The sequence below is a fragment of the Nannospalax galili genome, unplaced genomic scaffold, assembly GCF_000622305.1.
Source record: "Nannospalax galili isolate Female #2095 unplaced genomic scaffold, S.galili_v1.0 scaffold841, whole genome shotgun sequence".
NCBI lineage: Eukaryota > Metazoa > Chordata > Mammalia > Rodentia > Spalacidae > Nannospalax > Nannospalax galili.
The window spans coordinates 291,164-304,471 of NW_008345000.1; the positions used below are offsets into that span (position 1 = coordinate 291,164).

Consider the following 13,308-nt stretch of genomic DNA (forward strand, 5'->3'; position numbering starts at 1 on the left):
TTTCTGAGGTTCCTTCAGTCCTTTCTCAGGCTGCCCCGCCTCCCACACCTTCACACAGGTCTCCCTCTGTGCAGAAATCCACTAGCCCCCTTCTTGGCGGTCCTCTCAGTCCCGCGTCTGCCTGGGATCCAGGGGAAGCCCTTTCTTCGCCTACCAGGATGGGGGAGGGGTTGGAGGGTGGCGGTGCCTATGAACATCCAGGTGGGAGTCAGGGGCAGGTACTGAGAGACAAGTCCCCAAACCTGGCTCAGCTGGCCTGTCCCCCAGATGTAGGACTCCAGAGACAACTTCATTAGCAATTACTCGGGGACACCCCACCCCGCACACGCCTCCTGGCCCCCACTGCTTTCTGCTGCTTCCCTCCTCTCCTCCTGGTCTTCTAGGTCCCGGGTCTAGGGCTCCAGGCCTGCGCCTCTGCAAACACGGCCCCCCGCCCCCGGCAGAGCTCCGAGGGGAGGGGCTGAAGGTCCCCCTTTCCGCCTGTGGTTGGAGGGGGCAGTGCGGCAGGCCCTGGTGGGGGCGACCCGGGGCGTCTCGGTGCCCCGCCCGATCAGTCCACTGGGCACTTTAGAGGTGGGGGGTGGGAAGCAAGGTTCGAGAGAGGGGAGTCTGGCCCTGGCAGGTGTGGGCTCTGGCAGGGCCTGGGCGGGCTCCGGGGGAGGGGTCTCAGGTTACAGCCCCGCGGGGGGCTGGGGGCGGCCCGCGGTTTGGGCCAGTTTGCCGGCCTCCGCAGGGGCCGGGCGCATATAACGGGAGCCTCTGCGGGGACCAGACGCAGAGCGCTGCTGGGCTGCCGGGTCTCCTGCCTCCTCCTCCTGCTCCAAGGGCCTCCTGCATGAGGGCTCGGTAGAGACCCGGACCCGGACCTTGCTCCTGCCGCCTCCTGCCTTCCGCCCGGGCCAGGCTCTGCCAGGCCCCGCGGTGAGCCATGATTCGCCTCCGGGCTCCCCAGTCGCTGGTGCTGCTGACGCTGCTCGTCGCCGCGGTCCTTCGGTGTCAGGGCCTGGATGCCCGTAAGTCGCCCATCGCCCTTGCCTGCTTCCCTAACGTGCGCCCCTCCTGGTCCTCTTCCCCGCCTGCTGGAGTTCAGTAGTCCGCAGGGCGGAGTTAGAGCGACTCCCGCAGTCGTGCGGCGCGGAAACTTAGGCGCCGGCTATGCCTGAGTTCCCTGAGCCCAGTGCTCGGAGCTCGGAGCTCTGTCCCGGCTTCCTTGGTGCGACTTGCATCTGGAGACGGTTGCAGGTCCCTACATTAAACGAGACTATGAAGTTGCAAAGTGTCGGATGCGAGAGGTTTGAACACAGGTACAAACGCGCTCTTCAGCACCAGCTTTGATAAGGAGGCTCGCTACCCGCTTTGCAAAGCACTGAATTCAGGAAAAGAAGTCCCGGCCCACTGCACTTAGAAGCAGGAGGGGGTTGAGAAACGCCGAAAGGTTGACTTCTCAACCTTGTCCAGGGCTGGAGGGTTCAAAGGGGGGAAGTTAGACAAAGGACTAACTCTGACACTGGTCGGTTGAAATCTGAGGCCACAAAGGAAAAGCGCTCCGTGACTTCTGCGCCCCTCTCGAGTTCCCTCCCCCTCCAGGCTGGCCTAGAGTAAGGTGCAGCCCTCGGAAACTTCCTTCCTTCTGCTGAAGGCTGCAGGAACTTGACACCTGCAAGTTGGTGACATTCCCATCAGACCTATTTCCAAACGACCCCCCCCCCCCCAAGAGCACTACCCCTACGGTCTCTCGCCTTACCTCCAGAGCTTCTACAATGAACTTTTGGAACGCATGGAGCTCTGCTGTTGGCGAGTTGGCTCGCGCGCGCGCACACGTGTGTGTGTGTGTGTGTCGCAGCGGATGGGAACACGGCTAGTGAATTGCTATAACTATTTCAACCAAGTTTAGTTAGAGATGGCAGTTTTAGAGTCTGGTCCAAAGGCGGTTCTGACCGCACCTTTCCACCTCCCCACTGGGTAAGGTCCACTGTCTGGGATTATATTCAGGACAAACTATGCCTGGAAAGTGTATTAAGTGGAGAGAATTTTTTTTCCACGTGTTTGGGCACGTTTCAGATGGCTGAGAGTCCACCTACTCTTTGTAAATTAACCGCAGGCGAACCTGTTTTGGGGGTGGGTGGGAATCAAAGACCCTCTGCCTTGGACACTCTGCTTTCCGCTGCCACCAGGCTGTTTCCAGAGATGCCTTGGAAGGCGGTAGGCTCGGGCGGACTTTCGGCTCCCTGCGCTGCGGGCTCCCGCTGGGGCAGGGCTGGCGCTTGCAGCGCAACAGCGAGAAGCGGGGAGAGAAATTCCGGCCTCACGCGCTGGGTGGAGAGCAAGCCGGAGTCCGGCTCTCCAACTTCTGGGGGAATGTCGCGTGTTTGCACGCTCGGACTGACCATATTTTTGTCCTGATTTTGCAAGCACACACCCACGAAGCTGTCTCCTTGCCTGAGGTTCTCTTTGGCGAGCAATGGAACCAGCTGGGTGACAAACAATTCTTTTATTCCTGGTCCTATGTTAGTGGCGTTCGCTTAGTGGAGAGCTCTCCCCACCGCATCTTCTCTGCCTGGTGAATTCCCAGCTCTGGGACCCAAACCTCCCCATTGCTCCTCCTCGCAGGAGCGTGATTCTACATCTGAGCGGTTGATTTTGCACTCTGGCCTGTCCCACCTTCATAGACACCCCCACACCCCAGCCTCGGGTCCGCAGGGCCCCAAAGACCTGACGTGGAGAAAGCGTAGCCTGCGTGGACGTCAGGAATTCAGAAACCTAGAGTCCGCCACGCTCCTCCTCTCCATCCTTCCACGAGTTTGGGAAATTTCTTGGCCGCTAAGGCTTTGACCCACATCTGCATTTCTCAGCGGCTGGCTCGGGGGGGGGGGAACCCAGTCCTTTGTGAGGCTTGTTTGCGTTGGGGGGATTGGCAGCGATGGCTTCCAGATGGGCTGAAACCCTGCCCGTATTTATTTAAACTGGTTCCTCCCGGAGACCTGTGAATCGGGCTCTGTGTGAGCTCGAGAAAAGCCCCATTCATGAGAGGCGAGGCCCGGGGGGGGGGGTCCCCGGCTCCCCGACCCCCTCTTCCACAATGCCCCCCTGTGCCCGCCCGCCGCCACCTCCCGGGCTCCAGCCCCTCGCGACGCCGCGACGGAGCAAAACAGTTCCCCGAAAGAGGTGGCCGTTTAATTGGCCTGCCACAAAGAATCACTTATGCGGCGCTGCGGCCACGAGGGGACCCCGAGGGGAACCGGATCACGCAGCCGGGATGCTATCGGACGGCGTTTTCGGGAGCAGTTAGGGTGGTGCCGGCCTCCGCCGCACCTAGGGGATCTGGTTTCCGCGCTGGCTCCTCTCTGGGGCAGTCATTTAATCCCACGGTTCACTCCGGGTGTCTACCGGCCACAGCGCCCCGAGCCGCAGCCACAAAGAGTCCGCCCGCCGCTCTCACACCCAGCTAGCCCGCCCCGCCTCTGGCCGGCGCTTCCCCGGGAATCCGATCCGCTTTCGCCATGTACCCTCCCCCGACGCCCTCCTTCCCTTTCCTACTGGCCCTCTAGGGCGATGGTGTGCTCTTTCTCAGTCCGGACTGGACATCATTAACCGAGACCCCTCCTCGCCTGCGCGCTTTCTACACACCTCCAGCTATTGGGGGGTCGGGGGGGGCGGAGAGTGTTCCAGCAGCGTCGGCATTTTCCCTGGGATCCCTTCACCTTCCCAATGATTATCTTGCCTAAGGGCTAGAAGGGTTTCTTTTAGTGGAAAGGAAAAATGAGACTTTTATCTTTAGACTTCCTCTCTCCGTGAAGATCGGGGTAGGCCCGGTTCTCTCCACCCGGTTGTGCTTCTTCGCTATTATTCGTCCCCAGCTTTTGCTATTGCTTTGGAGATTTTGATGAGAAAAACAGATCTGGGCGCTCCCTAACACGTGGTGTGGGCTCTTCAGCCCTTGGCTCTCTGGGAGGAGAGCTTGCTTGTCAGCACCGATTTCATGTGCAGCACGAATCCCAGACGACGGGGCCCGGGTGGAGAGGTCCAGTCCGTGGTAAGGTCTAGACTGATCGGCCCTTAGACAAGGCCAGGTGTTCGGAATCTCCTGCCACCCAAGTTGGGGTGCCATCTACTGATGGAGGCAGGGTCTCCTGGCAAGGGTGTCCTTCAGCTGGAGGGGAGCACTGGAGCTGTTAGGCCAGTGTCTCTCAAGTCACTTATTAACCTTCTCTGGCCCCAGGTATATTGTTTGAAGAGACTTGATCTTCCCTGAGTATTTCCTAAATCCTAACATGGTTTGCAGACCCTCATTCTAACAGCTTCTCAGATCACTTTCCCCTCCCCTCATATATCTATTTCTGGAGACTGGTTGTTTATAAACTCCAGTTTTTGTGGGTTGAATCTTGGTTGTCAACTGTATTTGCAAATTTCTTTACTCCTAGTGGAAGAAGAAAAAAAGATGTCTTTGCTCTTGGGCTGGACTGTCTCCCCATTTAATTCTTGTGTTCTCCGTATTCTCCATCTTTACTTTCCCTGTTCCTGCTCAGAGTTCTCATCCTTCTGCCCACCTTCACCTTCCAACTCACCCTCCCCAATGTCCAGGTCTCCCCCATGCTCGGTGGATGAAGAGAATATAGTGGAGTAATACCCCTTCATTGCTGGACCAGCATTCCCCCAATACACACAGTGTGAGACACATAGTACTGTGGAGTGAGACACAGTCAGTACTGTGGAGTGAGACACACAGTACTGTGGAGTGAGACACATAGTCAGTACTGTGGAGTGAGACACAGTCAGTACTGTGGAGTGAGACACATAGTGCTGTGGAGTGAGCAGAAGGATGCATGATATTTTCAAAAACTGATTTGTAAGTTTTGTCTGTCCATTCCTCAGCATTTGAATGACCTCATGCTGACTGCAACCTCTTTCTCTTTCTCTCTGGCTCTCGCCCCCTTTCTGCTTTGGCCCTCTGCCACTCCCATCCCTTCTGGTGCAGAGGAGGCTGGCAGCTGTTTGCAGGATGGGCAGAGGTATAAAGATAAGGATGTATGGAAGCCTGAACCCTGCCGGATCTGTGTCTGTGACACTGGGACTGTCCTCTGCGACGACATAATCTGTGAAGACGTGAAAGACTGCCTCAGCCCTGAGATCCCCTTCGGAGAATGCTGCCCCATCTGCCCAGCTGACCTCACCACTGCCAGTGGTCGTAATTTATTTATTTATTATTCAACATAAATAAATTACTTGCAGGCACTGCAAATACCTTCATATGGATATTGATCTTCTCTGCAAAGCAGAGGAGCTAGTTATCCATTTGATCCCAGCAGCAAAGGCAGAAAGGAAAGGTCACTTCTCAGTTGCAGGTTGAAAGCTAGTGGGCCTGGGGCACAAGAGAGATCCTCCCTCACCTAACACCTCGGGAAGATGTGTTTCTGACACACATCAGGAATATAGATGTGATTCTGAGTGTCTCCTTTGGAATCATGTCTGCAAGTTACTTAGAGCCACAGTGGCGATCGAGCTCTGTCTAGTTACATGAATTAATTCCCACACCTTGTCTCTCTATAGAAGACCTTCAAATACATGGTCCTCAGGGTGGAGAAGCCTCTGTCAGTAAGCAGGAGGACAAAGTGGGATCCCTCTTTGGAGGATGGACCAATGGTCACATTTCCTCCCTCCAGTGGGAGGGAGCAGATGAGCCAAAGGAAGGCTGAGTTCTGGGAGTTCAAATGGTGAACATGCTCCTGCCCCATGTTCCCACATTCTGGTGGCAGTTATTAACTCCCAGCTAGAACCAGTGCAGATGGGTGGGATGAGTATAGGTGACCCCTTCCTAGCACTCCCAACAGATGTCCCCTCCTCCCACTGAGAGAGTGTGGACACACTAGGTTTCTTGGATGCCCACTGTTCCCTTCCTATTCAGGCAGGAAAGGCAGTTGAAAGAGAAGTGAGAAGTTGCCTTTCCTGCACACTTTGCCAACACTGACTCCTTGTATGGTGCAGACTCTCAGATCATGTCTGAGGGGGCCCATGACGACGCAGTGTCGGTGGCTGTAGGATTTTAGTGCTGTGGTGGGGTAGGAGCTTAGCAATTTCAGATGGCTTTGGCTGCAATGCTCTTTGTAACTCCGATGTCCTGTGATTTCTTATGCTTGCTACGAGGAGACTCAACTTTAATGTAAGGCTTTCCTCTTGTTCTGGGAGGGTTAGGGTTGGGAGGGGCTGCCTGCCCTCTAGATATGCTTTCCTTCCTGGTTGTGAGGAGAGGGGCTGACTCCATTGTGAGCTGTTCCTTTTCTCACTGTTCTGCTCTCAATCCATTTTTCTGTGCCATGCATGCTTTCGGACTAAGACATCTCCACTCCATTCCTTAGGAGTCCTCAGCAACAAAAGGCTCTGTGATCCTAACACCCCAAGAGTTTCGGTGGCGGTTAACCTCCTCCCTTGGTTGTTTCACTTCTTTGATCCTCTAAAGAGAGTCTGAATGACAGGAAGTGGTACTTACCTTTCTTCCACATCTAACCTTCTCTATTTTCCTTCACAGGACAACCAGGACCAAAGGTAAGGACACCTTGGTTTTCGTTTTATTTTATTTTTTTATTGTATGTGTGTACAGTGCATGTGTGAGTGTGGATGCACTCATCCTACATTGCGTATGTGGAAGTCAGAGGACAGGGTGCCAGGGTCAGTTCTCTCTTTCCGCCTCAGGTCATCAGACTGGCACCGCGAGCACTGTTACCCACTGAGCCATCTCCCTGCCCCCTTTCATATATTCTTCAAAAGTGGCGGGATGCTGATCCAATCTGTGCCTCTTTTGATATCAGATGTCTGTTTCAGAGGACACCTGAAAGTTAGGGCTGCCAGGTGGGGTTTCCTTGGGCTAAGTGGGCTTACTCAGCTTACTCCTGTGAATGTTTCATGTTGCAGGGACAGAAAGGAGAGCCTGGAGACATCAAGGATGTAAGTACAAAGTATCCTTCCACACCTGCACCTGCTGTCCTAAATGGTCACTTCCCATGAGCCTCCCTAACCAGCTGTCCTGTGGATCTCTCTCTCTCCCAGATCATAGGACCCAAAGGACCTCCTGGGCCTCAGGTAAGAAGGAGAGATCCCTTCTTCCATCCTTCACTTATTACATCTGAGCCAGTGTGACCCCTGGACTCACTGTCATCTCACTATGCCACTCACCTCCAGGGACCTGCAGGTGAACAAGGACCCAGAGGTGACCGTGGTGACAAAGGAGAAAAAGTGAGTATGCAGCAATATCACATGAACTCTGTGTTCTCTGGGTCCTCCAAAGCCCACAGAGTGCCTGATTACCTCCTGAGAGCTGCCTGGGAACAGATGGTCCCTGAAGAAGGACTGTTTCACACTAATGCTTTTTTCTCTTCCTGCCAAGGGTGCACCTGGACCTCGTGGTAGAGATGGAGAGCCTGGCACTCCTGGAAATCCTGGTCCCCCTGGCCCTCCAGGGCCCCCTGGTCCCCCTGGCCTTGGTGGAGTAAGTGTCCTTATATTCCCTTTCTCCCTCCAAAACTGTGGCTTCTAAATTGCTAGTCACACTTACCTGGCTGGCTCCCAGGGCTGCCAGCAGTGTGTACCTAGCCTGTTTGTACGCTTTGCACCAGGCCTATAATTGGGTAGAATCACATATGAGGCTTGAGGTTGTGGTGCTAAGGGCTGGCTTTTTAACTCTCTGGGTTTCTGTAAAGAAAGCCTTCAGCTACCTGGCTTCCTGGTATCCCACCATGTGGTTGTGGTAGATTCTCAGGGGTGGGTGGAGGAGTGTGGGGAAAGCATGACTGGGCACTTGTGTTTCTCTGGAGGAAGAATTTCGACCACTGTCCTTGGAAGACATTTATTCATGGTCCTTGCCAAGTACATTCCAAGCACCTATTCATTCTCATGAAAGAGCCCCACTGAGTAGAGAGGTGTGTGGCTGCTGCTATGTTTGGAATCAAACCAATCAACAAGTTCTATGACTACCCAGCTTTTGTAGGTTTGCCATGTTGATGTTTGCTGTGTTTTAAATTCTTAAACTTAAATGAGCTCACAGATGCCTACTATATCCCTTACTGAAATATTTCAGGACTGGATTTTAGTCCTTTGCTGGGTATTAAAGTTTTAGAGAACAAAAAATATCTTTAAAAGTGGTGTTTTATTTATGTTTCCAAATATACCGGTGTGTAATATTTTAGAATATAAAAGTCATTTTATAGAGGCTAGAGAGGTGGGTTGGTGGTTAAGAGTACTGGCTGCTCTTGCAAAAGACCTGGATTTGCTTCCTGGCACCCTCATAGCAGCTAACAACAGTCCTGAACTCCACTTCTAGGGAATATGATGCCCTCTTATGGCCTCCATGGACACTGCATCCATGTGGTACGCTTACATACGTGCAGGCAAAACATTCAGATAGAAACAATACAAATAAGTAAAAATTTTAAAAAATTTAAAAAGTAATTTTAGGGCCGGGAAGATGGCCCAACCATTAAGAGTGCACTGGCGGTTCTTGCGAAGGACCTGGATTCAATTCCCAGGATCCACATGGCAGCTAACAGCCTCTGTGGGCTCTGCATGACACAGTGCACTTATATACATGCAGGCAATACACTCAGACACATAAAATAAAAACAATAAATAAAGTATTTTTAAAGTAATTTTATAAATGTGAAGAAGTGTGACAAAGTGTGAAGAAGTGGTCCTACTCCAAATGACGCTTCATTTTCCAGGGACGTGATTTTGCCACTGTCCTAAGAATACATTCCCAAAACTTTGTAAGGTATCCTTGGTAGCTGTGATCAACACGCAGCTAGTCTATAGTAACTAGGGACTAAGTAGAATTATTTCTTTCTAGACAAGGCTTCCTAGCAAGTAGGAACAACTTAGCCTCCTAATGCTGTTGGGTTGGTTTGCAGAACTTTGCTGCCCAGATGGCTGGAGGATTTGACGAAAAGGCTGGCGGTGCCCAGATGGGAGTGATGCAAGGCCCGATGGTAAGAAAAGATGCCAGTGTCTTTACAGTTCTAATGGAAAAAGGTGGTCCTTGGGAGAGCCAGAGACCCGACAACAGAGGCCTTGCAGATAATTGTTCAGAGCATCTATCTCCTTCTATCAGTTATGCCAACTCTCATTTAGTTAGCCCAAAGAGTTTGGTTTTTAATGGTGATGAATGGCAGTTTTAATAATGCTCTGGAGTGACTAAGAAGAATGAGGATGGAGAGATGCATATAGCTGGAGCGTTAGAAGGCCAGTTGCTGTTGCTCTTGGAATGAGAACTGAAGAATGCGGACAGACGCTACTGTTCTCTGGTATCCACAAGACTTCCAGCAGGAAATCTCAGCCCTGCAGCTCTGGCTTGGCACATGCTAAATGAAACCTAGACTTTAGTAAACATGGCAGTAGTCCAAGAGAAAGCAAGGCCAGTTTCTCTGTCCAAATGGTGCCTATAAATAAAAATAGGTAGTTATGGGGAATGGGAAAGGAGAGAGAGCAGCCATTGGGGGCCCCTTGCCCCACACAGAATCTCCTTGTCCTTTGTCTGGCTTTTGGCTAGCAGACGATAAAGCAGGTTCAGTAAACCTCTCATTTTTCTGCTGTAATGCAGGGCCCTATGGGACCTCGAGGACCTCCAGGCCCAGCTGGTGCCCCCGTAAGTGTTGAGTCTTTCCATCTTGGTGGCATTAAAGATCTTGGCAGATTTTGAAAACACAGTTTTGGTGGTCAACCTGGTGGTCAACCTGGTATCCTCACTTTCCTTTCTAGGGCCCCCAAGGATTTCAAGGCAATCCTGGTGAACCTGGTGAACCTGGTGTCTCTGTGAGTACCACAGACTTCCCTCTCCTGGAGAGGGAGCCCCTGTGGACGTTCCCTCAGACCCAAGCTACCATCCACTCCCGGGCTCTGCCCACTCTTCCCCACAGTGGGAGGGGGCATAAGGAAATCAGATGCCACTCCTTACTTATGGAGCAGTCTGCCAGAGAACCAAGAATGGCAGGAACTTGGTCATGGCAGTTCCCCTTCAGGGGCCACCAGCCTGCACTGCCCCCACCTCCCACCATGATCTGCTTTGCAATTTTGCTCTGACTTTTCTTCTGTATAGGAGAACTGTCTTCTAAAACTTCCTGAGTTCTATCCATGGTGCCCCCCCTTCCAACCATCTCTTAAATTCTCTGTTTGTAGGGTCCCATGGGTCCCCGTGGTCCTCCTGGCCCCCCTGGAAAACCTGGTGATGATGTGAGTAGACCTGAGAAACCCCGTTACCTAGAGAAGGTTGTGCTGGGTGCTGGGAATGCAGAGGCTCCCTGAGGAGCCAGACCGCTCAGTCCTAAACTCTGGCTGTCTACCATTTACACAAGTTAGCTTGCCAGGTCCCTGGGGACTGTTTTAGAGCTAGTGAGAAGGAGAATCATTAAAACATCATTAGCTTCAGGAACAGAAATTGGGAAATGAGAGAAAGGACAGGAAAACACAAGGCAGAAAGATGTAGAGAAGGAAAAACAAAGAAAGGATCGTTCAACAAACACCAATATCATCTCAATTGTAAACGAGGTAGAAAAAACTCAGCCTCAGTCAGGATGTCTATGGAGGATGCAAACGAAGTAGAGACAAGAGTTCGCTTTTCTTCAGCCATTTTTATGAATAGCATCCCACAGTAAAGTTTCTTGAGGTCAGGGCATACACATACAGGCCAGTCCACGAGCTCAAGAGAGAAAAACAGAAGCTGGCCAGGGAGACTGGGGAGGAATGACGAGCTTGCCAAAGAATAAACCATGACCCACCAGAGACATTCAGGGAGGAGGGGGTCCTAGGATGAGTAGGCAGGTGGGCAAAAGATCTGGAATGATTTGCCCTGTAGTAGGCCAAGCAGAGAAAATGATGTACCTTTTTTTTTGTTGTTGTTCAGGGTGAAGCTGGAAAACCTGGAAAATCTGGGGAAAGAGGCCCTCCTGGCCCTCAGGTAAATTTCCATCTTTCCAAGCCTCAAACAGCTTTCCAAAACCCTCCCTCCTTAGACCATTCAGCTCATCCAGCTTCATTAGCTCAGTGTAAAGCTGGGTACTGCCTGCATACCCCATACCTTCACACTGGCGATCATTTGTGTGAGCCCAAGGTGAGGGCGGCATGGAGCCTGGAGTCTGAGTTTAGCTGAAAGATGTTATCGAGGTCATGGCATGCTTCTCAGTGGCCCAAGCAAGCTGATTCTGTAGGTTCTCCAGCGGCCCACAGCAGCCTTTACCCCACTCTACCCTGAGCCCTGAGGATCTCTTCTTTGCATTGCAGGGTGCTCGAGGATTCCCAGGAACCCCAGGCCTTCCTGGTGTCAAGGGTCACAGAGTAAGTATCATGGATGAAGGTGTTGGAAGGCAGGGGCTGCTTGGAGGAGAGGAAACATTTTGGGGTATGCATCTTGTTTTTCTTTTTGGGTTCCCAGGAGTGTGTCTGAATGTTTTCTCTTGCTTCTCAGGGTTACCCAGGCCTAGATGGTGCTAAGGGAGAAGCTGGTGCTCCGGGTGTGAAGGTAAGAGACCACAAAACACAGGGGGTTGGGCACAGAGGACAAAAGGAGCCTTTCTTTACAGTCAGGAGATGCTGCACGGTTTGTAGGGTTAGCACATGGTTGGAGTTAGCATCCTGGTAGATGAACACCAGGCCTCTGAGCTGGGGAAACTGTCCTTCCTGAAACTGAAGCTGGAGTGTCTCAGCCTTAGTCGAAACACTCAGACCTTTCCATGACTCTCCTGGGAGGTTTCTAGACATTGACACTGTGTGTCTTTTTTCCAGGGCGAGAGTGGTTCCCCTGGCGAGAATGGTTCTCCAGGCCCGATGGTGAGTTCGAGTGTCGGCCCTGCATGGGAAGGCCGTCTAAGGCCTGCCAGACGGCTACACTGCAGACATCAGCCTTCTCTTCATGCAAACGCAGATATTTGGTTTTGCAGATTGGATCTGATTAAGAGCGAAAACAACATGTAGTAGATAGTGTTCAGGATCTCACCAGCATCTCCTTGAAACAGGAAATGTTCACACTCTTAAACTATGCTTCAGTTGTTAAAGATTCTGTTTGTTCTGGGGCTGGAGAGACAGATCAGTGGTTAAGAGCACTGACTGCTCTTACAGAGGACCAGGGTTTGATTCCCAGCACCCACATGGCGGCTACAAACCATCCTTAACTCCAGTTCCAGGGGAATCTGAAGCCCTCTTCTAACCTCCACGGCATTGCACGACACGGGTGCACTCATGTACGTGCAGGCAATACAGTCATACACATAAAATTAAAAATAAATTTGTTTTTTGGTCTTTTTGAGACAGGGTCTCCCTGTAGCCCCAGCTGTCCTGGAACTCACTATGTAGACCAGGCTGGCCTTGAACTCACAGAGATCTGCCTGCCTCTGCCTCCCAAGTGCTGGGATTAAAGGCATGCGCTGCCACGCCTGGCCCTTAAAATTTTTTTAAATTCTGTTTTTTTTCAACACTTCAGGAAGCTCATTTGTTGTAAGAAGTGAGCCGTACCCGTAGCTAGGTTCTCCAAAGGCAGCAAGAGAAGCACACGTGGGTTGCATGGAGGAAACTCTGTGCTGCCCCATGCAGTGGGAGCTGGCAGGCAGCACCACTAGGAGGCTGTCCTTTGCCTCCTGGGTGTGGGAAGGGAACTCGGCAGGAGTCATCGCTCAGCCCACCGCTATGCCAACTCCCACCTGAGCTGTGCTGGTATGTGTTCCAGGGTCCCCGAGGCCTGCCTGGTGAGAGAGGACGGACTGGCCCTGCTGGTGCTGCGGTGAGTAACCCACAAAGCCAGTTGCCACCATATGTTCAACACTTTACACCTTACAAGTTGATTTCACTCGACCCCCAAAGCGACTCAGTCATGAGCTGGGTGAGGGGGCCATGCCTAGTCCTACTGCTTGAAAGGGTAAGGCAGGAGACTCACAAGGTCAAGACCAACATATGCTACATAGTGAGACCCTGTCTCAGCTCCCTGCCTCCCAACAAACAAAACCCAACTTGGTGAGGTACAGGGAGCATCATCATACCAATCATCATACCAGAATGTTCTTTCCTGAATATTGGCAGGTAGGGTGGGGCCTGCAGGGTGGAAGTGGTTGAGTGGGGTGGTACAAGCAATACCCTCTTCAGCAGTCTGGATTATTCAGGTCACCCTTCATAGCTCATGCAGTTGGAGTGTAGGGACAGACTTAGCAGACAGAGCTGCTATGCTACTCTTACCCTTTCCAGTTGTTCAGAGGTTAGTATCCTAGGAAAGCAGAGAAGAGGCTAGCGTTGACTCACAGGTTTCCATGCCTGATGCTGCCACCAGTGGTGTTGTGGTATGTC

The 13,308-nt window shown here is 52.2% G+C and overlaps 1 protein-coding gene across 2 annotated transcripts in view; it reads left to right on the forward strand.

Moving 5' to 3' along the window:
* Positions 1-694: 694 nt before the first annotated feature.
* Positions 695-13,308, forward strand: part of Col2a1 (collagen type II alpha 1 chain) — a 30,281-nt gene continuing 17,667 nt past the window's right edge. Inside the window, exons 1-16 of one of the 2 annotated variants that reach the window (XM_008841288.1) lie at positions 695-1,013; positions 4,976-5,182; positions 6,524-6,540; positions 6,907-6,939; positions 7,042-7,074; positions 7,174-7,227; positions 7,379-7,480; positions 8,895-8,972; positions 9,584-9,628; positions 9,742-9,795; positions 10,159-10,212; positions 10,883-10,936; positions 11,260-11,313; positions 11,444-11,497; positions 11,761-11,805; positions 12,698-12,751. In XM_008841288.1, the coding sequence (XP_008839510.1) occupies positions 929-1,013; positions 4,976-5,182; positions 6,524-6,540; positions 6,907-6,939; positions 7,042-7,074; positions 7,174-7,227; positions 7,379-7,480; positions 8,895-8,972; positions 9,584-9,628; positions 9,742-9,795; positions 10,159-10,212; positions 10,883-10,936; positions 11,260-11,313; positions 11,444-11,497; positions 11,761-11,805; positions 12,698-12,751 (1,023 nt within the window). In that variant the 5' untranslated portion in view covers positions 695-928. The remainder of the gene's footprint in view (positions 1,014-4,975; positions 5,183-6,523; positions 6,541-6,906; positions 6,940-7,041; positions 7,075-7,173; positions 7,228-7,378; positions 7,481-8,894; positions 8,973-9,583; positions 9,629-9,741; positions 9,796-10,158; positions 10,213-10,882; positions 10,937-11,259; positions 11,314-11,443; positions 11,498-11,760; positions 11,806-12,697; positions 12,752-13,308) is intronic. The other variant, XM_008841290.1, reaches the window with a different exon arrangement.